This window comes from Nematolebias whitei, chromosome 10, assembly GCF_014905685.2.
Source record: "Nematolebias whitei isolate Nwh7 chromosome 10, NemWhi1, whole genome shotgun sequence".
Classification (NCBI taxonomy): domain Eukaryota; kingdom Metazoa; phylum Chordata; class Actinopteri; order Cyprinodontiformes; family Rivulidae; genus Nematolebias; species Nematolebias whitei.
This window is the reverse complement of record NC_056507.1, coordinates 23,030,553-23,057,497: the sequence shown is the minus strand read 5'-3', so window position 1 is coordinate 23,057,497 and position 26,945 is coordinate 23,030,553. Positions and strand designations below refer to the sequence as shown.

Sequence of the window (26,945 nt, the reverse complement as noted above, 5' to 3'; positions counted from 1 at the left end):
ATATATATATATATATATATATATATATATATATACATATAAAACGGGTTTAATATAAATGATAAAACCTATCTTAAACTGGTGAACAAGATCTACAACATAGCTAAAGCCCACTGACTACACCTTTCACAAGTGCAGCTTCAAAGTAGCAAAACAAACCATTTGGTATTTGAGTATTTATTAGTTTATATGGGGACAATACAAAAAGTCAAAGTAATAAAAAACAAGCAGTTCTGGTCACTCTATGTCTTTCAAGGCATCAGTTACAGTAATGAACTAAAACTAGGCTTTTAAACTGTACAACGTGAACGGACAACGAACAAAAACACCAAAACACAGTCTGCTTGTTTGATGAGAGCAGTTTTAAAAGAAACCAAAGAGGCGTCCGACTACAGACTTGCAAAGATTCAAAATGAATCAAGGGCATTCAGATTAATGTCTTCATCATCACTCTTATGAGAAGCTGCCCGCCAGCCAAGCACATTTAACATAACAGACAGAAAAGGCAAATGAATTATAAGTATGCACTATTTTTTGCCAATTTCTTATCATGGGGATCACTGCAGCTTGAGTCCACTGGGTGGTGGGTGACTTGCCCTCGAGGCCATTATGTGGGATTGTTTCCATGATAATACACGCCAACCCAGCCTTGGTTGTTTTTTTTACTATTGTGTGTGTGTACATATTACAACACTCTACCATGATTTTGTAGTTTATAGGTTTAACATCTCTCAATGGAGGTTTTGGGTTCAGTTCTATGATGCAGCAAATGGAGGATTAGGAAGTTGCACCGGGTGTTGGGTTGACATTCTGCGTGGTTGCTTGTGGTGCCACCTCTATGATTCGCGGCTTGTCGATGATGCGAGCGGTGCGGTTTCCTTTCTCTACGATTCCGATGATCCATGCTTGGTGGCCCTCTCCGTATTTAGGGGATTTGATTTCAGCACAAAAGCGGGCAGCCTGCTCCCGGGGCAGACAGATAAGCAGGCCTCCTGTAAAAAGAAAGAACAGGATGTTGTCAGTTCAATTTGATAGTTACATATTTTTATGTGGAAAAATATTGAACAGTTACTGGATCTTAATATTACATTTGATCCTTATGCTTCTGAATATTGCTGATGTACTAATTAGTGAAATTAGATTAGACCACTGTCTAGTTTTCATTCTGTCCCTAATATGGATGTTTTTCAGAAATTCTTAATTAGTGCTCAGACAAATATTTGGAGTTTACACATGCACTCCTTAATTAGAAGAACTGAGGTAAAAAAACTTGTTACCCACTAAATAAAGTTACTACGTCAATTTAATCTAAATGAATAAGCAGATGTGTCAAAAACGTTGGCTGGTACAGCATGATCTCTGCATTTTGTACATCACCTCAAACTTCTTTTTTTTATGTAGCAATAAATATTGTAAAATAAATTGCAACATGTCTTTACTGGCTTTATAAAAAAAATACAGGACTAAATTTGAGGTTCTATCAAATTTGTGCTAGATTAATCAATCATGTACAATAAAGTTACTGTGAAGAACTGCCTTAACAAGTCATCTCTGACAAAAACTTAACAGCTTGAAAACGTGCACCAAGCAGGCTCGTGTGGTCACTGTGTGGATTAACACATAGAAATACTAAGAACTACTCTATCTGGTACTTAAACAAGCACCTTTAGTGACTCTTGATTAAATCTTTGTTTCTGTTAGCAGCAAATTAACATTTCTAACTTCCCTGCTTGAATTTCAAAACACTTTATGACATTTCTACAATAAAGGTGACATCAACTGAAAGCTGTGTTTGAGATGAAATTTTACAACTAGTGCAAAGAGAAAGGAACAGAATCATGTAAATAATAACCTGATGTTTCTGGGCAGGTGCCATGCATGAGCCCAAACATGTTCCCACAGGCTTTGGACACTGCAGCCATCTTGGCGAGCACTGGCAGGTTGTGGATGACAAATGACACCTCGCTTCGCTGTTGTCGTGCCAGTGTCTGACCATGGCCGAGGATGCCAAACCCTGTGATATCAGTGGCTGCGTGGGCGTTGAAGGTGTGCATGAGACTGGCAGCTGCGACAGAGGGCAAAAAGAAAACTGAGACGTGCCTCTGGATAACTCATGTTACTCTTTGTGAAATAATAAGCAATAACTAAAAAAAAAAAAAACATGAAGTTAGCGTTTGCATTTGTAGCCTTTTTGAAACATTTGTTGCATAGATTAATTATGCAACTTGTTTTCTGTGCAATAATGTTGAACCTCTTATATTAAATTCATCCTGGTCTTGTTTTCTGTAGATTTGTTATAGAATTAGCCTTATTTTGTTACAATGAGCTCCAGCAGAGGGTGCTGTGGTTTCAAAATTCAACAGATCCCAAACGCTGACTCAGTTCTTCTCAAAATAACATCTCAGCTATGACAACACAATACACACACCAGCAATTTAAATTTAGGACATGCCAACAATAGATTTACCTGTGCGATTGAGTCGTGCCATGTTCATCATGGCTTCATGGTAGGCGAGCTCGACATCTTCTTGGGTTACCACCAGCTTGATCTTGTTCCACTTCTCAGGCTGAGAAAAAAGCAGATGCATCCATAATCAGCAGTGAGTATCCTGGGGAAAAAACAGTTTCACATAAGAATGAACAGGCGTACTGTGCTTACAATGTCTAGCCACTGATGCACTGCAACAGCCACTTGAGTTCCCAGTGGTTTAGTCAACACCAACACATCTCCTGGGACTGCGTTGTCTGGCCTGAGAAATATGAAACGTGGCATTATGATTATTATTTTTGTAAAGTGCCAAGAGGTATGCAGAGAGCAAAAACAAAACAAAACATGTTGGACAGGAACTCACATGATGAACTCATTGGGCTGACAGACTGTTGTAGCCACTCCTCCCATCACTATCCAGGGGTTGAGCACCGTTTGTCCTCCTGTGACAGATGTGCCTGCCTCCTCTGAAGCATCTTTGAATCCCTGAATGATCAGTGGCATGACTTTGTCTCTTTCCTGTAACCAAAAAGAAAAGGTTAAAAGCACAAACAAACATATTTATATTAAGAAGGACAGATTTAGGCTAATTGCTTAAGATAAATATATGTTTATAATCATGTTTTTTTTCTATGCTGTCGACCTCAACTTCTTAGTTTTGCTGTGCTGCTCTCCTAAAGAGCTCTGTGTAAGTGTGAAAAAATCCTTCAGCTACATCACTGACACCCTGGGCAGCAAGATTTGCTAAGACGCAGTTAGCCAAACGTGTGAAATGTCCTCTCTTTAAGTGCACAAAATGTTTAGCAAACAATTTAACTTTTACCAGCATGAATCGTTGGAAGACAGAGGTCAAAGAAACTGTTGCAAATTAAAATCTAGAAGAAAGCAAGTTTACAATTCCTGTACAGAGGAATGTACCAGCGAGACTTTAAAAGGCAGAAAACAGCAATTCACGAGTTCTGCCTGACCCAAACTGTGGCCTTGACGCCGGACTTATCTCAACTCCTCCTGGCATGTTTTGAAAATAACAAAGATGCTTTGACTGTTTCTCATCACTCCCTTCCCCAAGGCCGTGGACATGTGACAGAACCTCAACCGAGCTGATGATGAATAACCTCTTATCTGGACAATGGCTGAGAGGGGGGGCTCTGGACTATGCTTCGACTTTTACTTAAAATTCAATGTCTTCACCGGCCTATATGTACATGTATAACATCTATTACTTATGTTGCTTTGCTGTGGTAGGTTTTTTTTTATGCCTCAAATCGTGCCCTGTCTAGGACACGGCGTGAGAGATCTTTTTTTTTTTTTGTACCGTCTCTCCTCATGTTTTCTTCCCTTTTCTCATCTAAGCAAAATATTATTCTGAATAAGAATAAAAGGGTCGCGCTTTCATAGTAGCAGCTTCGTGCACTCCGCCCATCTTTCGGACGACTGTGCGTACATGTTCTTGTTGTATCTCGGTGCAATGATAATAAAGTTTATTCTGATTCTGATTCAGTATCTGCAGCCTTCAGAAGAAATGTTCAGCACAAGCACACTTAATGACAGCGTCTTAAAAAACAGATTGGTAACAGATGAGAACATGTCCTCTTTAAACTGTAGCTGTTCACATTTTGATGTTCCCCATCGAGCTCGGCTGTTGAAGCCAAAGTCGGTGGGGTCACCAAGCATGGCTGATGCACTTGCATCCCAATGATTACAGTTCAATATTTACCACAAACACAACTAACTACCTTGTACACACACATACAACAGTACTCAGTTGTACAGTGTGTGACTATGTCAGTTTTTTATATATATATATTTTTCCTTTAAAACAAACCACACACACTAACAGTAGAAAATACTCAGCAAATACAGCCATGGTTTTGTTTGTTTGTGCACAGGGTGCTGCAGTGTGTACAGTCTGGACACACATTTTTACTGATTGCATGATGTTACACATGGATTAAAGCAGAAAAAAAATATTTTGACTGATTTGGATACACCTAAATGTTACACACACACACACACACACACCCAAACAAACACACAGACACACACAATATGACACATTTGAAAGCTTTTTCCTGCATACAGGTTTTCATGTAAAGAGGAGTATACTGTGTACACGACCTTATTAAAAGTACACAATATAGTTTTTTTCTAATGAAGCACTGGAAGTTGTAGGAAGACTTTAACCTGCACCATCAAGACCAGCAGCATTCTGAAAGAAGAAAGACAGGACTAGAACAACTTTTCTGTAGGAGTTTTCAGATATATATTTAAAAAAATGATAGCACTGGAAGGCCTTTGCAGAGTTTAAATTAACTTTATTTTTGCGAGACTGATAGATTTCTCCCGTAAGTCCATCCATCCATTACATTCACCCGCTTCTTCCTTTTTGAATCACGGGGTTCAATGGTGCCCATGTCCAGCAATCACTGTGTGAGAGGCGGTGTACACCCTGGACAGGTCTCCAGTCTATCACAGGGACACCCTGGACAGGTCTCCAGTCTATCACAGGGACACCCTGGACAGGTCTCCAGTCCATCACAGGGACACACGGAGACAAACGAGATAAACATTCACTCTCTCACTAACACCTAGGAACAATTCAGAGTTGCCAATCAGTCTAACATGCATGTTTTTGGTCTGTGGGAGGAAACTGAGAGTACCTGGAGAAAACCCACGCATGCACGGAGAGAACAGAAAGGTCCCGGACCAGGATTTGAACCGGTGACCTTCTCGCTGCGAGGTAGCAGCCCTACTAGCTGAGCCAATGTGCTGCCGGATTTCAACTCATGTAGTAATTTACTACTATTTATTTTCATATTTGATCATTTATTAACTTACATTTATCACAGAACAGTTACCTCTCCGTATAATTTTAAATATAATCAAGTTTAGCTCGTCCAAACAGCCATAACACTTTGTTGTTGCAAAAAGTCTGTAGAAATGAATTTTGCAGATATTTATGATAAACTACAAACACTTGAAATTGACTCTCTCGCTCTCTGAGAGAACTTTGTGAGTTTAAGGTAAAAAATTAAAGTTAAACCGAGAAACACATCTCTGCTATCATCTGGGACAGATAAATATTAATCTTTAAGCATTAATATTTATTTAGGAAAACAAAAGCCACAGAAACAGACTCTCTCACCGTGAGAGAAATTCAACGAGCTGCGCTCTCTCTCGGACCTGGAGTTCGGTCACGCGCGCAGGTTGCACTTGTGTATATGATGATGACGACGACACGCCCAACACAGACATTTAATACATTAGATTTTAAATACCAAAGTCACGGAAGGTCGGGGCACGGTGCGGGAGGAGCGGGTGGGGGTGATGGTGTATCAGTTCTGGTATCTCCCCTAGCAGCAGTGACTTGGTCACGTGCAAACACATATGTTGAATACGTAGACGTTTAATGAATTACTAAATGTTGTCACCTTCATGGTGCATGTGTGTGTGTTCTGTTAGTTTAGCAGGGTGTCCTCTTTGGCTTGCTGCAGGTGAGCCATCACCTGCAGTTTCTCTGTTGCTCACACCCAGGCTCACCGTGTACCAGACAACATGACCCGCCCTGCTCTGATTGGGTCAAACTGTGGCTCTGGTTCTCTTTACTGGATGAAAGCAGCATCAGTATCATTATTAGATTGGATGGCTTTAACAAGACCACAACAAAACACACTTTCTTCCCCCTCCTCATTTTTACAGACGACAGAAATCCGTCCTGGCCACGTTCAAAATGACAGAAATTTGTTGCAGCGACGGAGAATGTTAATCCGTGTGTACAAAAAGGCCCACACACACCCTGCTGGACTTCAGCAAGATTTACAGAAATACAGTAAATGGATCATTGCAGACATAAGAAAAGCTTGATCTGACCATTTTAAGTTTCACAATGATTTTTTTCAGTTGTTTGAATTTTATGCACGATGCTGGGTAAAAAAAAATACCCCCACCTTTCCAACATGAGTCTAAACAACTTAGAAACTCCTACTGGAAAGGTATTAGAGTGAGTAATCCTTCAGCTGGCAGCAAGATATTTTACTCTTTTTCAGTAGACAGATTTTCATTCCATTTACATTTTTAAAGATGTTTATAGTATTCACAATAAAATTAAAAAAAGCTCAATATGCCTTCTAACATCAATGGAAAAGTATATATAAAAGCAATAATACATTTTTACCACCATTTTATTTTATTCTAATTGTTAAATTTAAAAACATGTTCCTGTTTTTAGTTTTATAAACTTCTAAATCGCCTTGTGATCTAACTGTTTTTTGCTGCTATTCCTCTTGACTGTCCTTTTAGTTGCCATTTTGTTTTGATTTGTAAAAAAAAAGAAAAAAAAGAAGAAGAGAAACTTAAATGTGCATGCCTATTTTATGACTGTCTATTGTTGTTGTTGTCCATTGTTTTCATGACTCTTTGATGAAATCAGGTCTCTCTTGTAAATGAGTCCTCGAGACTCAATGGGACTAACTTGTCTAAATAAAGGTTGAATATCAAAGTAAGATTATCTTACTTTCTCTGACAATTTGTTGCTGACTCCCAGAAGCATCAACATGTTGTCACACTCTGTCACTCCCATGGCGTACAGGTCACTTAGAACATTGGCACAAGCAATTCTTCCCTACAAAGAATGAAATGAGAAAAAATAGGCACATATGTTCTTTGTGTATAGGCTTAAAGCAATACCCAGCATGCACATGAAACAACAATAACATTTTTAACTAAGTTTGACATTTCATGAAGTACTAAGGAGGCAGAGAGAAAAAAATGAGTTAAAGAGCCATACCATCATGTAAGGGTCATCCACAATAGGATAAATGTAATCTGTTGTCTGGACAAGTGAAAGCCCGCCATGTCTGAGAGGGATGACACATGTGTCCATGCCTATGCCTACAGAATGAACAAACAAAAACACTTAGGGAAACGTTTTTAAATGTCAAAGGAAAATGTCTTTAAAAAAAAGATATAATTGTTTTAAAATTTTAACACCTTAAAAACTTGTTCATATCAGATCCAACAATAAAGTATTACCGTATTTTCGGCCTATAAGTCGCGTTTTTTGCATAATTTGCATGCCCTGTGACTTATATGCCGAAGCACCATATTTATGGATTTTTTCTCATATTTATAAACATATTTTTGGCTGAGATGTGACGGTTTTCATTCATTCTGACTGAAAATATTGAACACTACCATTTTCAACTGCTAGATGGAACTCGACTTTTATGGCATGCTGTTGTATCATGTAATAAGTAAAAGTGGCTATTAATGGCACCATCGGCTTGCCACAGAAGCCACTGTCATCCAGCTCACCTGGAGCAACCGTCAAATCAGCTTCATTTCGCTGCACCGCCTCGGTGAACTGCAGCTAAGGTGACCGTTGAAGTGCATTTATTAAGTAAAAGTTCAACTGAGACACACCTTTACTATAATGTTGAGCAAACAAATAATTGTTTTTAGGTGGTTATCTTATTAAATTTTGAAACAATGCACAGCGTTCCTCCTTCCTGATTTTCTCCATCAGAGCACGCTCCCGGAGCACCGAGGCAACATATATTTTTGAAAATGCTGCTGATTTGACCATCAAGTACATTTATTAAGGAAAAGTTCAACTAAGACACACCTTTACTATAATTTTGAGAAAATAATTGTTTTTAGATGGTTATCTTGTTAAATTTCGAAGAAATCCACAGCAAGTCTTCCTGTGCACACACCTACTTCCGCGTATCAGCTTTTAAAATGCAGCTGATTTGACCATCAAAGAGCATTTATTAAGGAAAAGTTAGACTGAGACACAACTTTGCTATAATTTTGAGCAAACAAATAATTGTTTTAAGTGTTAATCTTGTTAAATTCTTGTTAAAGTCCTCCCGTGCACGCTCCCACGGCCGCCATTGGGCAGCCAATCGATTTTAGGCACAACACCAGCCCACATTTCCGGGTTGTCAATGATGACATGTAACAAACGCGATGCGTCAGTGGTGACACATAATAGATGCAGCATATACAGTGAAGCAACGTATTTATGGATTTTTTCACTTTATTAGACATATTTGGACTGATGCAACTTATAGGGCGCTGCGACATGTACAGCAGAAAATACGATATGTAGGCAATTTGATGTTTTCTGTTGTAGATGGAAGAGTTCCTGTTGTCACTTAAACCGTTAAAAAAAACACGTAAAAGCATTTGTCAAGGTAATCAGGTGTAGTATGATGAGTAAGTACCTAGTCGAGGCATTACTGCCCCTAGAAAATGTTCATCCTCTTGATAGTGGTTCTCCTGTAAGGATTCTAGCAGTTTCTGTAAAACATCTTGAGGAACCTGTGATCAAGGGGAAAATTATATTTTTAATCGCAGTTAAAAATCTATTGTGTTCTGTACAATATTGCATTTAATGTTTGTCTTTCTTGTTTAATGGAGAACCAACCTTGCAGCCTGTGCCCTTGAGCTCAGCATAGCGTGTGAGCCTGAAGTTCTTATCCAGCTCATAGCTTTCAGGGTTAAAAGACTCCCTCACAGACATTTCTGAAGTCATTCTGGGTCCTTGCCACTGAAATGGCATTGATCACCAGGAAAGCAAAACAAAACAAAAACAAATTGGTGATTAGCAACATTACAACAAAAAGAAAACAGAAAAGCAGATGTAATATCAGCCAATTCATCACATTGCAATAATTTGTACATTGTCTTCTGTGTCCTGATGCATGCTCAATAATCCAGGTAGAAAAATCCAGGACCAGATTGAACTTTTTTGGATTGTCTTCTGTGTGTATCATCGTCAAAACAGCAATTGCCACATGTAATTTTGCCTGTCTAAAGGTAAAACTACATACACCTGCTTAAAAATCAGTCCATATATCAGAGAAAGTGTCACAATACACTGACAACCATAGATGAAAAATCACTACGTCCTGCTTGTTATGGATAAATACCTCTAAACAAAAACCAGCAACTGCACCTTTATGATGTTGCTTAAAGTCATTTCCACAAGAAAAACAGACAAACTGGTTTATATTTCTATCATATTTTTAATCATTTGTGTCCTATGATTCTCTTGGTACAGTTTACTGCTTATATAAATAGCTTAACTTCTCCTTTATATGTACTTATTATTTTAGAGTTAGTAGCAAAGTCAAACTACTTCACATCAACGTGGGTATATAATTTATTTTACTGCCAAATAAAAAGGATAGCCCAAAAATAACAAGTGAATTTGCAGTTAACACACCATAAATGTGCAAACTAACAGCGAATTTAAACGCATCACTGGTTATAATTCCAGTTTGTTGTGTAAACCAGAGCAAGTTGCATAAGGGGCCATTTTTGGTCCAGTGGAGAGGCGTTCAAGAACCAACATGATCTCACGTTCATTCAACCCTTCAGGCACTGGCTAACAGTAGTGATTGTTCAATGTAGGAACTTCACTTTATTAAATGTAAGATGCAGTTTATACTTCTAGGGAGGATGAACTTTAAAGTATGTGGCCAGTGTAAATTACACCTTCCAAGTCTTTTTTGTTTTGCTGGAAATGCAGGATTTTTTTTGTTTAAGGGATAGCTGTGTAGCTAGCAAACGCCGATCCATGCATGCGCTGATGAGCATAAGCAGTTCTGTGCAACGCGGAGCTGTTAGCGTCCTAGAAACGCAACTAAAAACAAGCACAAGGCACACTGCTAATAAATGCGATGCCATGTAAAGACCCACGTAACCAGCTCCTTGCACATGTAGGTTAAAAAGTTCTCGTAAAGCGCCGAACAAAAATGTCGGCGGTGGAAAAAATTAACCCCTTCCTCTCCCCTAGCCATGCGATGAGTGCAACATCAGAGTTAGTATCAATAGAAAAACGCTAAACGTGCTACTTGTGTGAACTTTGTAGTGATATCACGCAATATAAGTGTTTATAACTGCCCTAGATGCAACTTTAAGGTTAAAGCGGGGTTATATTCGTGCAACATTTCCCCTTTAATTCTTCTGAGCAGCGTATCCTTACCAGCTTCACGTTAGCGGTGGATCCCGACAGAAGAGCGGGGAAGGCAACAGAAGGCGCTCAGGCTGGAAATAGGCGCCCTAAGAGAAAGCCTGACTAAAACTGACGGATTATTCTATTTGACTTTTAAAAAAATCAACCTAAAAATAAAATATCACACAACACCAATTTTTTTTAATCCTATTATATTTTATGTTCCTTTTTTAGCTCAATTCAATAAAAACTTGTTTATAATTCAGCGACGAAAGTAGCCAGATGTCTGTGGGTCCTCTACTTGCACGGTGACTGCTTTAACATCCCCTTTAACAACTTCAAAAGTCTGCCAACAGTATTCGTACAATGGAGTGTACCTTTAATTTGGTGTTTTCCCTCCTTTTACCTCACATTAAATTATCCAAAATATGACCAAACAACAATCCAGTTAAAAAAGCATTTATTCAAAAATACCTAGCCCATGTTATTTCAACAAACTCTCCACTTAATATCTTTTTTTTTCTAATGATGTGCAAAGGAAATTGTAAAATTTTAATTGTCTGAATTCTCTGAGACTCAAAAATGTGTTCAAGATGATTTCCATTAACAAATGTCTCCTAAAAATTCTTATCTGCTGAAGATAACCAAGCAATATGTATTGTTTGGTAGGTTTATAAATACTGTATGGGAAAAATAGATATAGCAAAAAGTGGGTTTCAAATTTATTTAATTGTTCATACTTTCCCTTCTTTCTTGTAATTTTTCATAACTTTGTTTGATGTATACATTGTTTTATTGCAGTAGACTATTTTCCCTTTTGATATATTTTATTGTATCTTTTTTCTTCTTTCGGCTGCTCCCTTCTTCAGGGGTCGCCACAGCGAGCTAAGTCGCACGAAGCCTTGGCAATTGTTTCACTGGATGCCCTTCCTGACACAACCACAGACCATCAATCTACCACAGCCCTCTGTGTGGAGCAGGAACTGCTATCTGGGGGGTCTGGGGGAGCGGATGGTGGGGGTTGAGGGCCTTGCTTAGAGGCCCAGTGTAGGGCAAATGAGGGTGGAGGCAGGTGTGGGTGCTTCACCTTTCCCACCCACATTTTGGTGTTGTCAGTACCGGGAATTGAACCGGCAATCTCCCAATCACAGGCCCGCCTTCTCTAACCTCTGTGCCATTCATACATCCATTATCTCAATTTTATCGTATCCTTGTTATTCAATAGTTTTTTTAATCAATTGCAAAAGCTAAGGTTCATGCTTCTTTGTAATAACTAACAGGAAAATATGTTGTTACTGTGGTTGTGTTTGATCTCTCCAGCCACACCCACCCCCCTTCAAGGTTCAAGTTTGTTTATTGTCATTCGCATCACATGTGGTACATGAGGTGGAACAAAATTGTGCACTCAAGGTCCCAGTTACACCCAAAAATAGCAAAAATATAAAGTATAAAAAGAAACAGTATAAGGATTTGAGATATACATTAAGATGTGTGCTAAATAAACGTTAAAGGATACGCTAAAACTTGAAAATATACGCTAAACACTAATAATGTAAAATAATACGGTATATTAAACAGCAGCCCGAACATGAGTCTATGGTGAGTTGATGGGTATGAATGAATCCAGCAGCATGAGATCATCTTCATACCTCATGGGAGATTCAGAAAGGAGACATTCAACAGAGTACAGTATATTATATTTGTTCATTTTGTTGACCATTCTGTCACAGATGCAATAAAGACAAGACAAAATCATTAATCCACTGTGTTTATTTGTCAATACAGTTAAAATTTCCTTATGCACATTTAACAGTATAAAAAATACATCATTTAGTCACAAAATTGAATACAATAATGCTAAGTATGTGCAACTTTAAAAAAAATCCACATTGAGAAAAAAAACATGTACAAATAACCATATGTTTAATGCTTTTATTAAGACGTGGCTCATTGATCTATATTTAAATATATAAAAATACCAAAAATACATTACTTTGAATGTAATGTTTGAAAATAAGGTGGATGCTGCACTTTCAACTACACCTGCTAAAGTCACTTAAAAGGCACTATTCACAATGGAAATGTAAAGATGTAGCCTTTGAACACTAAATGAATGCTTTTATTCAAACAGCACTTAAGACTGATAGACAAAATTTAAAGTGTTTGCCAAAAATGTAAACAATAATTCACTTCTTTAACTCACTCAATGTCTCCAGGTGTAAACTTCAAGTTTATGGTTTGTTTAGGTCAATCCAAAAGCCCCAAAACCCACAAACAGGGCTTCATTGTGCATTGTATGTAAATAAAAGACACACTGTATAAGTAGTCTGTTTACTGTACTTATGATAATCACAGCCTGCAGAGGAAAAGTAATATTTATGACGTGTAATATATTACCAAAAATGATTGAATTTATGTGATTAAGTGCAGAAAGTTGAGAAATTTGATTCTGACAGCTACAACAGAGAGGTGAAAAAGTGGAAATGATCCTCACTGGAAAGATAATTAGTTGACATTTTGGGGAGCTGCGTGGAAATGTCAGCTGTCACCGCAACAGCATGACAAAGACTTGTGCACCAATGAGAGAGCTCGAGACACCAATTTGTGGGTGTGTTGTGACAATGGAGTGAGGAGAGGTAAAGCTCATCGTGTGCTCAGAGGGGGAGTTGATGAAAAAAAAAAGATGTTAGACGACAAAACTAAAGTGGGAAGAATGGGAAACGCAAACAGATCCACCTGCTGTGAGGATGATGGCCATGCAGGCATGGGAACAGTTTTATGTGAGGTTCATACTTGTGGATGGTCCATTTGAGTTTCCCTCAGCTTCTGCAGCATCTGACGGGCCCAAAAGAATAAGACATGCTTTTGCTTGAATAGTAAAAATACTTTAACAAAGATATTTGTCAATATAACATATCAAAAGCAATAAAAAAATTATGACAACACTAACTGTAACCATTCCAGCATGGCACTTATTGAAGTAAAAACAAAAAGTACAGTAAAAATCTGCAGTAAAATTACATTTTAAGAAAAAGTTATTAATTAAGCAGACCTCGTTTCAGTCTCCTCCTGGCAAGTTTGATCTGATCTTGAAGAATCTGCACCCAGTCTCTAGGTCCAGGCAGCTTCTCTATTCTGTGTTCAGTGCAGTATTTCTCTGTAAACACTGGTTACACAAATAAATGAACAGCTTACTTAGTAACACCGCATCAACAAAAGGCACATTTATGCCCTTTTCTTCTCACCTTTAATGGCACCAACAATATCCTGGTCTAAGCCCTCCCGGTTGTCATTGAGCCCTCTTTTCCTTTTACCATTTGGCAGTGAGTTAGCCAGAGTGGCGTCATCAAAAAAGGCACACACCTGAAAATTCAAAACACGGCAATTAGCAAATCATCATGCTATATTTACATTATGGCACTTTTTAAACTAGTAGTATACTATAACAGTATAATAACTTGTGTATTATTTATTAACCTTTATTTAACCAGGCAAATCTCACTGAGATCACAGATCTCTTTTTTAAGGGAGGCCTGACCTAGCATGCATGTTTTTGGTCTGTGGGAGGAAACCGGAGTACCTGGAGAAATCCACATCAAGCACGAGAAGAACATGCAAACTCCACACATAAAGACCCTAGGTCCAACCAGGGATTGAACCCAGGCCCTTCTTGCTGTGAGGCAACCGTGCTAACCACTGAGCCATCGTGCTAACTAAAATGAAGAATGTAATCTCTAACTGAAAAATCAAAACATATGATCACATGGCGGGCAGCACAGTGGCGCAACTGGTAGAGCTGCTGCCTCTCAGCGAGCAGGTCCTTGGTTCAAACCCCGGTCCAGGGGCCTTTCTAGGTGGAGTTTGCATGTTCTCTCCGAACATGCATGGGTTTTCTCTGGGTACTCCAGTTTCCTCCCACAGACCAAAAACATGCATGCTAGGCTGATTGGTAACTCTAAATTGTCCCTAGGTGTGAGTGAGAGAGTGAATGGTTGTTTGTCTCGTTTGTCTCTATGTGTCCCTGTGATGGACTTGCGACCGGTCCAGGGTGTACCCCGCCCCTCGCACAGTGATTGCTGGACATGGGCACCAGCGACCCCCGTGACCCAAAATGGAATAAGCGGGTAAAGATAATGGATGGATGGATGGATGGATGATCACATGGCATCAAAAAGAAAAATCTCATGGCTCTTAAAAAAAAAAAAAAAAAAGGAAGCATACCAGTTTGCGAAACAGCAGGCTGCCAGAGCGTGTATAGTTAACCAGAATGGAATCTAGCTGGGCCTTTGAGATGAACACATCATAATCTTCTGCAAGACGAACCTCAGACTGTGAACGAGTCAAACAACATTTATGTCATTTATTTAATGAGCCAAACTTTGATGTGGTAGTAGCTGAGAGTCATTCACCTCACATACTCTGAGTGTAGCATCTCACGATATTGTATGAGTTTATTTGAGAGGTGTTCTGTCATTTCTCAACATCTGATTTTAGTCTTGAACTGTGGCATGAAAGGTGGTATAGGTGATGTGCAATGAATGTTAGTGCTTTATTTAGTTGGATGAAATCAATGTGTGTATTTTAACCTGCTAAATGCCACAGTACTTGTATAAGTTTGTATTTACAGTTGATATTTCATGGGAAAAGCAAAGATGATGTGTATAAAGACAGTTTCTTTGGGAATAAGTTCAATATACCGTAGTTTAATAAGGATTAGTAACAAAATAAAAATGACATGACCACTAATCTACATACGTACCTCTGACCCGTGATGCTCCCGTGGTTGGTTCAGGGGAGGATCGTGTGTGTTGCTGACCTGATGTGGCAGCACAGAAACCTTGCAGGGAACTGAATGCATGTTGACTTCTAGTTTTTCTCTATCCTCCCTCCTTCCAAATTCTATAGGACCATCTTTAGGTGCTGATGCACCCAGAGGAGTAATGACTCTCCTTGTGGTGGATACACTAAGTGGAGCCACCTTATAGACTGGTCTCCTTTTTGGCGGCATATGCTGAGGAGCAGAAGCTGGGCCACGGTGAGAATGGCATGGTGATCCTTGCTCATGCCTGTCAAAGGATGCTAAGAAAGCCCAAAAACATGTTAGATTTTTCTTTTACCTCACAGTGTCACTTTTCCATAACGTGCATACTTTCTGACCTTTTTGAGTCTGCATCAGCCGCCTCATGGCTTGTAGTTCCTGCAGTATGGCCTGCAAGGTGCCCTTACAGTTACACATGCAACAAGGAGGTTCTTGCACTGCAGGTGGGAGCGTATCTGCAGCAGAGTAAGGGCGATCTGATTAGTCACGCTTCACGTGCGTATGTGGGCACAATGTGCTTTCATGCTCAGTGACTACAAAATCTGAAGTATGAATGACAGTTTGTCTTGAACTGTCTGCCTCTGTTTGGCTTTTACCACAAAATAATTTGCGACTGAAAATATCTTGAGTAGTCTTCTCCTTGTTGAACTCTGTCACCCTACCGTTTGGTTCTTTTTTGCTTTTGTGGATCCTGAGGGCTCTGGAGCGGGTGCCATACTGGCCAAAGAATGGATCAATAGGGGTGGATGTGGATGAAGATGACAGATCTGGGTCCCCCGCAGAGCTCCAGTTATTGCACCGAGGATCCTCTGACACAGGAGATGGAACCGGAGTACAAGTCAAATTATCCTTGGACTCCTTTGTTGAGGTGTTCTGCTCCGATCCGACACGCTGATAAACCCTGCCAGACCTATCACTCAGAAGTCTCATCATTCCTGTGATTTGCCTTTTGATCTCCATGCTCTCATCCCCCTGCAGACAAACTGGATTAAGAAAAAAAAAAACATATACGTTTGTGAGATCCACAGTGATGTAATGTAGAAATGATTCCTCAGAGCGATCCATACCATCAGTAACAGCAGCATTATTGGATTCCCCATTGGCATAACTGGCCTTTGTCACATTTGATGGGTCATAATCTGCACGTGAAATTATTTTGTTAGAATCTGCAAGACGGAAAAATGAAATGTAGTAAAACTTGATGCTGGCCTTAAAAAAAACCCAAACGCCTGTGATGTCAACCAAAGCAGAACACCTCCCCCCACCCACCCCACCCCATGCAGAAACCACCACCTGTAGGTATGAAGTAGTTTTAGAGAGAGATGTTTTGCAGCTTGCAAAGAAAAAAAAAGTTAGCAGTTTAAGATGCGTACATGACTAGACTGCGCAACATTTTGGACTGCCTAGAAATAGTATTTACCCTTTTCATTAGAATAAACCACACTGAGACTGGTGGTATGCCATAGGGAGGTGTGTTTTTCTATCCTTTTCTTTTTTATATAAAGGGTGTAATTTTGAGAATCAGCTGTTTGTGTAGCTCGACGCACAGACTGGACATTCATTGTCGTGGCTTTTGTCTCCAGAGTCGTCTGCTCTGGCACCAGGCGCCAGACAAACACCCAGACAGACAGATGAGCGCGTCTTCCTCCAGCAGCCTACCTTCTTCATCCGTGACCAGTTTAAAGCTCCGGGATTTCCTTCTCCTCTTCCTCTCCCCGAACTCCATCTTCAGCTGGATTATTCGGAAAGTCGTGCGGTGAAAATCGCTCCACGGAGAGGACGAGATCAAGAATTCACTCAGCGCAATCACTGTCCGTCTGCCTCATTATTAAACATTTATTTATTTATTTGTTTGTTTACTCAGGCAAGGATTCGGTCATTGGTAGATTCCTGTCGTTTTAATCTAAAATTCACCTTTGAAAATGCTTTTTATCTCCGTTCCCAGCATGACGCCAGTCCCTTTCCTCGTAAATACATTAATGACTTTAATATTAAGAATTCGTCACATCTCCCTTTGCGCCACCTGATGGTATGTTTCATTTAAAAGGTCGAGAAAAAGACAATTTCCAGTGATGTCAGGACAACAAACTGGCTCTTAGACAAAACCAGTCAAGTTGAGGTAGAATGAACTTTGTAAAAGCATCTTAAACTAACTTCCATAAAATAAAATAATAATAAAAAATGCTGCTCATTTAAAGCAAGCACTTGACAGTCAAAGCTGTATTAGTGTTTGTATGGTAGTTTCACTAGTATTTGTCATTAAAGTATTTGCAAACAATTTTTTATATGTTTTTTGTAGGGGTGCACCGATTTCAATTTTCAGGCCGATCACCGATCACCGATTTTTTGAAAGTCTGAACTGCCGATTCCGATTTTGGCCGATACCGATTTTTTTTTATAAGCAACAGTGTCAGGTGTTACAAGATCACAATGCACCTTCAATTTACCAATCTTATTTTATTGTAAAACATACCCTTGAAAAATACCCTAGAAACAATACAAACTTGTTGTTTTAACTTGTCATGAGGTAGTATTCTGAAATATAAATGAAGTTTACACAATTTTTGTTAAAACTATAAAATTAACTAAAAAAAAATGTTCAGTTCCTTCAACTCTTTCACTTGTTACATTTAAAAAAAAAAAAAGATAATGCAACAAGTGTAACATTTTCAAGTCAGTGGGTAATAAGAACTAACACTGGTAAGTTAGTTCTCACAGACTTATTCCAGTCACTTTCATTAGTGGCAGGTTTTTCTTGATGAACAAAAGCATTTCTGCTTTGTCACCAGACAGGCGACTTCTTTTCTCATCTACTACATGTCCAGCCAAGCTAAACAGGCGCTCGCTTTCAACGCTTGTGCATGGGGCAGAGAGATAGGTTCGGGCAAGTAGAGCAAGATGAGGGAAACGATTTTCATTGATCTTCCAGTAGACCAATGGGTCCTGGCTCCTTTCAACAGGAACCTCAGATAGGTAGTTCTGTACCTGCATAGCTGAAGGGCTGGCCAGCTGTTGCTCCTGTTCAATGTTCTCCTTTAAGATTTCGTCGTGAGCTGCAAACAGTAGACTACGCCTTTTGGCTGCAGGTTCATCTATAGCAGGAGGTCCCACTTCAGAGGATGTTCCTGCAGCAGGTGTGCATCTGGTCTCCCCCTCTGCAAGTTTGGTCAAAAGGAGCAGTTTCACGTCATCTTTCACCTCTGCTGAGAAGTAGCGATTCTTGTACCTTGTTTTGCATAAACAAAGAAAGATGGGTCAATCATTGTGTTTTGTATACATTAACAGTTTTTATGACTTGCATGTAAATAAAGAAATGCATTTCAATCAATAAATTTTTATTTTTAATTTAATTTAAATGTTTGTTGAAATATAGCAGTAGGCTAAAAGTCATTATGGCTAAAATAGAATGTTAATAGTTACTTGCCTTGGATCCAGAACAGTGGCCAAGCTGTACAGGGGCTCATGCTCAATGTTGCTGAATCTTCTCACAACAGCCTCCAGCAGCGTAGCTTTGGCTGTACCCACGCCACGGTCTGTGCTCGCTTGCCTCTCCAAAATCCGCTTGAGTGCAGTGATGGCTGGGATGACATCTGCTGCTGTAGCTGTTGATGAGCTAATCTCCTTTGTGAGTTCCTCAAAAGGTGCAAGAATGGTGAGCACATTGTCCAGTAGCTCCCACTGGTGTGCTGTGAGTGTGGCTGGTAACTCGTGCTCAGCAGCATACACGCCAATAGCACGTCTCTGCTCCAACAGCGACTGCAGCATGTAGACTGTGCTGTTCCACCTCGTTGAAACGTCTTGCTGTAATCGTTTCCTGGGTTGACCTAACTGTGTCTGTATGTCATAAAGTCGGGAATAGGCAAGTGATGAATGCTTAAAATGTCCAACAATTCTCCTTCCTGTTGCCACCATGTCTGTGATGCTGCGCTGCGCCAGCTGTCCCTCATTTACAACCAGTTGCAGTGTGTGTGCCAGGCAGGGTAAACTTTTCAGGTTGATATCATCCAGCGCTTTGGCCATATTACGAGCATTATCCCGTAAAACAACGTGAACTCTTCCATGATCGATTTCCCAGTGATTCAGCATCGCCTTAAACTCTGCTGATAAATTGGCCGCAGTGTGAGACCCTGCCATTTCTTTACAGTTTAAGAGTAATTGATGACGTTCGAACTGTTCGTCAATCCACTGTGCAGTAAAACTTAACATGGACATTAAACTTACATCAGAAGTCCAGATGTCTGTTGTAAAGCTGAGTGTATTTGTATTAGCTTTTAGCAGGCTGCGGGTGTCTCTCGAAACTTGGCTGAACAACTCCGGTAATGCAACATCAGAAAAATATTTCCGACTCGGCATATTATATCGTGGGCACACGTGCTGCATCAAGCTTCTAAAACCTTTGTCCTCAACGACTGAAAATGGCTGGTTGTCTAATGCCATGAACTCCATCACTTTCCTCGTGGTAGCTTTGCTCTTTTCGTTGCTCATAAAAGCTAACAGCGACCCACCGACTGCCTCTTTGTTAGCGCTAGCTTTAGCATTAGCCTTAGCTTGGTTGCTCTCTTCAAACATTGCATACTTGGCGGCGTGGTGATTTCTTAAATGGCGAACGAGGTTTGTTGTATTAAAGGTTTTGGTGGTGGCTCCACCACGACTTACTTCGGCTTTACACGAATTGCAAATTGCGATCTTTGGCTCATTTTCTTTTACAGCGTAGAACTTCCAAACCGACGACATGGCTGCTCCGAGTGACCTGTGTGTGAGCTCTCACAGTGGAGCAAAAGGGGACAGCAGCTGATTTTCAGACCTTTCCGGAGGCAGATAAGATCGGTGGATAAAATCGGCTTCTCATTTAAAGATCGGCCGATCGCCGATCTCCCCAAATTAAGGAAATCGGGGCCGATCGATCGGCCGGCCGATTTATCGGTGCACCCCTAGTTTTTTGTAACCTTAAAGTGATTTTACTGTGATGTCAGATTAAACAGTCTCTTTGAATGCTCTTTTTTTACTGGCCTGAGGCCAGGTTTTTATTATCAGCTTCCCCACACTCATGTTTAAGCATTTCAAAATTTTAGCAATACTATGCTGACTTTAAATCCACGATCAGAAAATATTTTCTCAATGTTTGTTGGCAAATATGCAGGAAAAAAAATATGTGTATTGGAAAAATTCTAGATAATTTTATTAATGTTATCGTGTTTCTCTTAGCCAAAAGAATAAAAACAAACAAAATAAACGGAGAGGTTATAAAAACAAAAAGTATGTTTGCATTATAGAAGGTGCATCTTAGCAATTGACTGTTCTATATTTAGTAATTAAAGTAAATTGTCTCCTCCCTTGGAAAAAAAATGTGTTCCTTTCAGTTTTTTTTTATTTATTTGAGATATTTGACAACTCCGTCTTAGTGTTTCATGTTTAAAAACAAAAACACATGAAGCCTTCCTTTAATTGGTTATTATGCCAGAATTAGTTTGTTGCGCAATGGGCCGTGTGTTGAGCTTTTATTTTGAAACAAGGAAGTAAACAAAAGAGAATTCTTACATTAACTTCCGGTTAATGGCAGCGCTCTTGTACTATCCGCTGCAAGATCAACATACTGTTATTGTCTCGAAATGGATATACTTAAAGCTGAGATAGCAAGAAAGAGGAAACTTCTAGAAGAAACAGAGCTAATTGACGTGGGAATTTTGTTATTTTGGTCATTTATTGGTCATTTTGGCTTAACAACTTAGCATTGTTAGCTAGCTTGTGTCGATGCCTAGCTGTTAGCTCTAGTCAACACGTTTTTCCCAAGAATTATCTATTTTTTTAGAACCTTATTTACAACTGTATCGTTATTGTGGTGAACATTGTCCACATGAACATATCTGGTTAACGTTATACGATTATACAAAATATTTTACTAACTGGCTATGCTTGTTTTGTTTGTTACGTATCGTATGTCTGCTTTCTCTTTTGCTGAGTAAACTTCTTACTGAGTAAAATCCAAAAGTGTTTCATAGATGAACAATGTTAAAATATTTATTCTGTTTGTTTTCTGTCAATATTCCATAAACTAACAATTCTAAGTATTATTTTCTGACGAAATGTTGATCTACTAACTTTCTTGTTCAAAACCAACATTGTTGTATCAGAAAACTTTTTAAGAAAAAAAAAATCTAAATGGTTTATTTGATAAGTTTTTGTAAACTTACTCTGTAAGAGGACTAAAATGAACCTCTGATTTGTGAGTGTGTTACTGTTTGAGTCTTGACTTTCCCACAGATATATTCACGTTAACAAAATATCCTCATTGTACATGGAGCTTCTTTCAAAGTGTAAACAAGTTAATGCTTTGTTTCTTTCCAGGACTCCAAAAAATGCTTCAAAAGGGCTGATCTTGCACGCAAGGAGAAAGAAGAGTACTTCAAAAGATGTGGCTATAAGGTTGATGTCAGCATATTTTGTCTTAACACACTCCCAACACATCTATTTAACTAATCTTTCCAATTTTCTTTTTAATGTAACTTTAAAAATTACACAGTATTTAATCATTTTGCTAGAAAACAAAATAAGGCCAAGAACTGATCTTCAGAACTACATTAGTGTTTACTGTGCTGTTTTTCTGCAACCTGCCTCTGCTGCCTGCATCTGTAGGTTCAGACAGAGACCCCTGAGAGCCAGGTATGGGACTGCTCAGTGAAAGTAGTAAACAGGTTGCATGACAAAAGGAAACACTGTGTCCTAAAAGCTTCCACTTCCTTGGCATCCTGTTGGAAATTTAACAAACTATGGAGACAGTTTTATTTATTTTTTTCTCCTGGGTTTTCCATCAATAATAGATGAATTTTATGTGGCAAATGCTTGAATAAACACAATTCTTTTGTAGTTAATATTTACAGATCCAGTTTGAAATGTTAATACTTATTGGTTATTGAAGAAATAACGGATTTCTGCTACCTTTTTTGGGAAGTAAATTTAGTCTGTTTGCAAATTTTATAATTTGTTTCTACGCAAATAATTGCTGTTTTAATGCAAAGTCAGTAACATAAAATGTAGCATAAAAACTTAAAATACGTTGAAATTCACTTGCATTCACAAGGTGGAGGAATTTATTGAGCCATTCTGTGTTTCCTACAACACATTACTGTCAGTGCCAATTACAAAATAAATGTGTCCCCTTGTCTAACAGTCACTAGCAAATCCAAACTATATGCTGCATTTTTAAGTGCTAAACTCATTCATCAAAGACAGGGTTACAAGGAAATGAAGCCACTAATCTGAAGTGGGACTCAGCCAAGTTATAAAATTCAGCATGGCGTGCTGAATTAAAAGAAATGCTTAAAAACTGCTCTTTATTTTGAAATGTATTTGTGACAGAAGCAGTAATATTTCGACCAACTTCAAATGTTTGTGTCATTAGTTGACACTTTCTTTTAAAAGTTGTTCTAATTAAAAAAAAAAACATTCAAGATTTTTTACAACTGAAAGCCAAATTAATAAGCCAGTTATTTTATACCTGTGTGTTGTGTTTATTTGAGCAGAAGTTGTGTTTTGGGAGGATTTTTTTGGTCACAGTTTTATAGTTGGTCTTGTAAAATGTGCTTCTGAAACTACAACCTGAAAGTGCTGTGATGCATGTGCCCCTTAATGCATGTTCTGGTGCCATGTTTTCAGTTTTCTTCTTGAAAGTTATACTTTACATGTTTTTCTTCAGCAGTGGAGTTTTAGAATGTGCTAACAATGTTCAAATTACATATATTGAAACTGAAAGTACCGTAACCAGATTCATCTTTTTTTCTTTTGCTGTTTTGGCTTTGTAAATATGTGCAGTTAAATGATGCGCATTCTTTTCAGTTTGAGTTATCGTCTCACAAAGACACTTTTTGCACATATCCTTTGCTTTGTTTTTGCTTTTTTTCTTGCAAGAAAACTTGTTTTGATATGATCATATTCACTCTGTTTTATTACGTCTTCCTATAACAATGCTATATTTCTTTCCCTTCATGCTCTCCTAAAGATTGATAAAAAGGTAGAAAATGAACCGTCCACTTCATCTAACCCGGTGTTAGAACTGGAATTAACAGAGGAGAAACTGCCAATGACACTGTCAAGACAGGAGGTGAGATCATAAAAACATTTGCTTTTTTCTGTCATTATTTTATTATTACCCATTTAATACCGGTATTTTAACTTTTCTCTGTTTATGCAGGTTATTCGACGACTTCGAGAACGAGTGGAACCGATCCGATTGTTTGGAGAGTCAGATTATGATGCTTTCCAGAGATTGAGGAAAATTGAGATCCTGACCCCAGAAGTAAACAAGGTAGTAGGACTGAACTGTATTTTTTTTTTTTTTTGTTATAGTTATGTCATGTCGGTGTAGCATGCCTATTGCAGGTTCATAAATTAATAAATGCTGAAACTTCTGAAAGATTCTTGTTGGCTCACTTTCAGATATAAAGCATTACCTTTTTGAACTTTAATTTGTCAAAAGGTCAAGACAAGGAATTCTAATGATACTTATTGTTTTATTTTTCTGTGTCCAGGGATTGAGAAATGACCTGAAAGCTGCCATGGACAAGATAGACCAGCAGTATCTGAATGAGATTGTTGGAGGGACAGAACCGGGGGATGTGGACACGCAGCATGACCTGAAAGTTCATGAAGAAAACACCACCATAGAGGAGCTCGAGGTACAGTTCTCAGTCAAGTGTGGCCCAGTTACTAAAAAGTTTAATTCAAATAAAGTTTTGCGTAAGATTGTGCCATGCTTGTTTTAGTTATTATAAAAACTTTGGTAAATGTTTGTATATTAATGTCAATGTCACTCTCTAGGCTCTTGGGAAATCCTTGGGTACAGGGGATGACAGTGGCGATCAGGATGTCATCGCCAAATTTTTAAGGGTAAGGCAAGAAGACTGTGCTTCTCTTCAAATCTAGAAGGAGCTGTTGGTTCAATTATTTACTCTAGTTCTGTAACTGCTGTGTTTTTCTTTACGTACTGTGTTATTTTATATCGGCATACTGTAAAGAACTTGTTCTTCTTTAACACAGCATTGATGTTACAATTTAAGCATTGTGTTTTAATGCTTCACAGTGGGATGAAGTAATATTGGTGCATTTTATATGCATTGCAAAGACATTTTAAAGCTTTTTTTTTCATTTGTGCTGTAGTTTCTTCTTGGTGTTTGGGCCAAAGATCTGAACAGCCGAGAAGACCATGTGAAACGTGGTGTCCAGGGAAAGCTGGCCAGCGCAACACACTCCCAGACTCAGTCATATCTCGAGCCTCTCTTTAAAAAGCTCAGAAAGAAGGTAATGTTTAAAAAAAACAGTATAAAACAGACTCCAGCACAAGCCTATAACTAGTGGAGTGTTTTTTTTTCTTTTTAATTATTCTTTTTTTTTTTTTATTCAATTCAGAATTTACCAGCTGACATAAAAGAATCTATCACCGACATCATTAAATTCATGCTGGAGAGAGAATATGTGAAGGTATGTATATACTGTTTAGCCTTTTTTACTTGTGTAAATGTATCATCTCATGTTTCATAATTGTACCTATTTTGATTTCAGGCAAATGATGCATATCTACAGATGGCCATTGGTAATGCTCCCTGGCCCATTGGCGTGACCATGGTGGGTATCCACGCCCGTACTGGACGAGAAAAGATCTTCTCCAAACACGTGGCTCACGTTCTCAACGACGAGACGCAAAGAAAATACATTCAGGTGCGTTACTTTATATCTGGATTTTAATAAAATATAGCTGAAGGTTCCTTTTTAAAAAGTTCTAAAATCACTAACTGTTTTTATTTGGCAAAATTATGATCACAATTTTCTGAAATCTTTTTGAAACATTCAGAACATGCTTTGGTCAAGATGCGTCACAGTGGAGTGGCCAGTTTAACGTGGTGAAGCAAGCCAACTTCAACTTCACATAGCATCTACCTCTTTTCAGTAATCCCCAACAATCTAATAAGCCAATCATTGCTGTAGGATCGAGCATACATTAAAAAGCCACTGAGTTAATTTCAGAGCAGGTTAAATTATTATTTTAATGCCGTTCATATTTTCAAGAAGCAGGAACACCTCTCACCATCCATCAAGCACAGTAGTGGAGAGCTAAGCATATCTGGGTTGTTTAGCAGCAGTTAAAAAAAAAATCAGAGTAATATGCTTGAACATCTGTCATACAGCTGATTCTCGTCATGTAGAACAGTGATCTCAAGCACAACAAGAAATCTGCAATGCAAATAGTAAACAAGTCAATATCCTGAAAAGTCAGACTTCAACCTTCAACACAATCAATGCTAGACCTGAGTGTTCATAAAGAAAACCCTGTAAACATCAGATAACTTAAACATTGTTGTCAAAAATGGTACAATTCCTTTTAAACAATGTTTGAAACTCAGTTATTTAGAAAATTAATTTTTTTCTAATATATCCTGATGCAAAAACTTCAGAATGGACTTGTAGTTATTACAACTGTAACATGTATTTATTTATTGATTTTACTAAAACTGTATATAAATATTGACGACAGTTTATTGGTATTAACTAAGCAAAAAAAAAAAAAAAACTAGAGAAGCAGCTTTGTGATTCTACATCTAAAATATAACAAATGCAGAATAAACTAGAATTTGGAAAGACATTAAAATGGAGATTCTGAATAAATGCTCTCAGCAGATTGTGGCGTTGTGGTACTTTCCAACAAATTTGTAAATCACACCTGAAATATTTTCAGTTTTATCTTTTTATTATTATTAACTACTTTACATTCAGGAGTGGTTGTGACTTTAACACCCAAGTAGATATTCAGAAGCACAGATAAAAAAAAAAAAAACTGATTTATTTATTTAATAAATTCCATTAAATGCTAACATTTTGTTTATATCTTAAAAAGGATGAAATGAAAAAGTATGATCTTGCATGTTACTTTGTGTTTTAATAACTGTTAACTTTTTACATTGTTTTTATTTCTCAGGGACTGAAGAGGCTCATGACTATCTGCCAGAAACACTTCTCCACCGTTCCATCCAAGTGTGTGGAGTACAATGCTCTTTAAGAGGCTAAATTTTGTCTTTGACTCGAGGACAGTACTTTTTTTGGGGATTTTTATTTTATTTTTTTCACAACAGCTCATTTTTGTTTCAAACTCTTGTACACGAGGATTTCTCATGGGAGTTATTGTCATAAAAAAGTACAAATTAAATCAGACTGAGTAAAAGTCTATATCGTATACCGTCAAAAGTCTTTGACTGTTTTTAAACGATCTGTGACTTTTAAGCGTGTCTTGGTTCGGCCTAGTCAGAATATTTGCAGCTCTTCTCATGTATAAAATGCTCCAAAGAACTTAAACTATAGTTACTTGTGTTTTAAGCAATGAACAAATAATCCCTCACATAATGTTCATCTGTTTTCAAAATGTTTTTTTAATGTTATCAGCAAAATGTCATTAGTTAATGAACAGGAAAGTGTAAGTTTTATTGCACTTGAGATAAGTTTGATGTAAATAAATGATAAATATACTCACTTCTGATACATTTCTTTGTAGCATTGTATCTGCTGCTAGAAAGTTAAGTTTTTCTGCGATGCTAAAAGTGGTCATACTCATGGTTTATTTATTTATTAGTAATGTACAAGATTTTCACACTTGTGCAGCTAATCTGCTGATTAACTATCATCATCAGTTA

General features: G+C 38.2%; 3 protein-coding genes across 4 annotated transcripts; 1 reads left to right on the top strand and 2 right to left on the bottom strand.

Moving 5' to 3' along the window:
• Nucleotides 1–475: 475 nt before the first annotated feature.
• On the bottom strand, nt 476–10,504 carry sephs1 (selenophosphate synthetase 1). Its single transcript, XM_037682826.1, has 10 exons — nt 10,482–10,504; nt 8,919–9,041; nt 8,716–8,812; nt 7,275–7,378; nt 7,002–7,109; nt 2,853–3,007; nt 2,660–2,750; nt 2,468–2,567; nt 1,853–2,065; nt 476–992 (listed from the first exon to the last, which is right to left on the bottom strand). Exons 2-10 carry the CDS (start codon nt 9,024–9,026, stop codon nt 778–780), a joined length of 1,191 nt encoding a protein of 396 aa, XP_037538754.1. The 5' UTR covers nt 9,027–9,041; nt 10,482–10,504; the 3' UTR covers nt 476–777.
• Nucleotides 10,505–13,028: 2,524 nt separating this feature from the next.
• bend7 (BEN domain containing 7) lies at nt 13,029–17,011 on the bottom strand. The gene is made up of 9 exons (XM_037682825.1): nt 16,930–17,011; nt 16,338–16,409; nt 15,933–16,253; nt 15,609–15,725; nt 15,211–15,530; nt 14,673–14,780; nt 13,697–13,814; nt 13,504–13,617; nt 13,029–13,286 (listed from the first exon to the last, which is right to left on the bottom strand). The coding sequence occupies exons 1-9, from the start codon at nt 16,994–16,996 to the stop codon at nt 13,228–13,230; spliced, it is 1,296 nt and encodes a 431-aa protein (XP_037538753.1). The 5' UTR covers nt 16,997–17,011; the 3' UTR covers nt 13,029–13,227.
• Nucleotides 17,012–20,801: 3,790 nt separating this feature from the next.
• prpf18 (PRP18 pre-mRNA processing factor 18 homolog (yeast)) lies at nt 20,802–26,743 on the top strand. 2 transcript variants are annotated; one of them, XM_037682823.1, is made up of 11 exons: nt 20,802–20,945; nt 21,616–21,693; nt 21,904–21,930; nt 23,267–23,368; nt 23,459–23,572; nt 23,796–23,942; nt 24,085–24,153; nt 24,424–24,564; nt 24,673–24,744; nt 24,826–24,981; nt 26,237–26,743. In XM_037682823.1, exons 1-11 carry the CDS (start codon nt 20,880–20,882, stop codon nt 26,315–26,317), a joined length of 1,053 nt encoding a protein of 350 aa, XP_037538751.1. In that variant the 5' UTR covers nt 20,802–20,879; the 3' UTR covers nt 26,318–26,743. The 2 variants fall into 2 exon arrangements, with proteins under 2 accessions (XP_037538751.1, XP_037538752.1); XM_037682824.1 differs by lacking the exon at nt 21,904–21,930 and having other exon boundaries at nt 26,237–26,742.
• Nucleotides 26,744–26,945: the final 202 nt, after the last annotated feature.

Excerpts from the sequence above, each read along its gene's own strand:
- sephs1 (XM_037682826.1), bottom strand. The coding sequence starts at position 9,026 with ATGACTTCAGAAATGTCTGTGAGGGAGTCTTTTAACCCTGAAAGCTAT. Across the intron at positions 3,008-7,001 it reads GCAACAAATTGTCAGAGAAA|GAAAGAGACAAAGTCATGCC; the intron begins GTAAGATAATCT and ends TTTTGGTTACAG. Across the intron at positions 2,751-2,852 it reads CAGCCCAATGAGTTCATCAT|GCCAGACAACGCAGTCCCAG; the intron begins GTGAGTTCCTGT and ends CATATTTCTCAG.
- prpf18 (XM_037682823.1), top strand. The coding sequence starts at position 20,880 with ATGGATATACTTAAAGCTGAGATAGCAAGAAAGAGGAAACTTCTAGAA. Across the intron at positions 24,745-24,825 it reads TGGAGAGAGAATATGTGAAG|GCAAATGATGCATATCTACA; the intron begins GTATGTATATAC and ends TTTTGATTTCAG. Across the intron at positions 24,982-26,236 it reads CGCAAAGAAAATACATTCAG|GGACTGAAGAGGCTCATGAC; the intron begins GTGCGTTACTTT and ends TTTATTTCTCAG.
- bend7 (XM_037682825.1), bottom strand. The coding sequence starts at position 16,996 with ATGGAGTTCGGGGAGAGGAAGAGGAGAAGGAAATCCCGGAGCTTTAAA. Across the intron at positions 15,726-15,932 it reads AAGCAAAAAAGAACCAAACG|ATACGCTCCCACCTGCAGTG; the intron begins GTAGGGTGACAG and ends ACTCTGCTGCAG. Across the intron at positions 13,287-13,503 it reads CAGGAGGAGACTGAAACGAG|ATGCTGCAGAAGCTGAGGGA; the intron begins GTCTGCTTAATT and ends TGGGCCCGTCAG.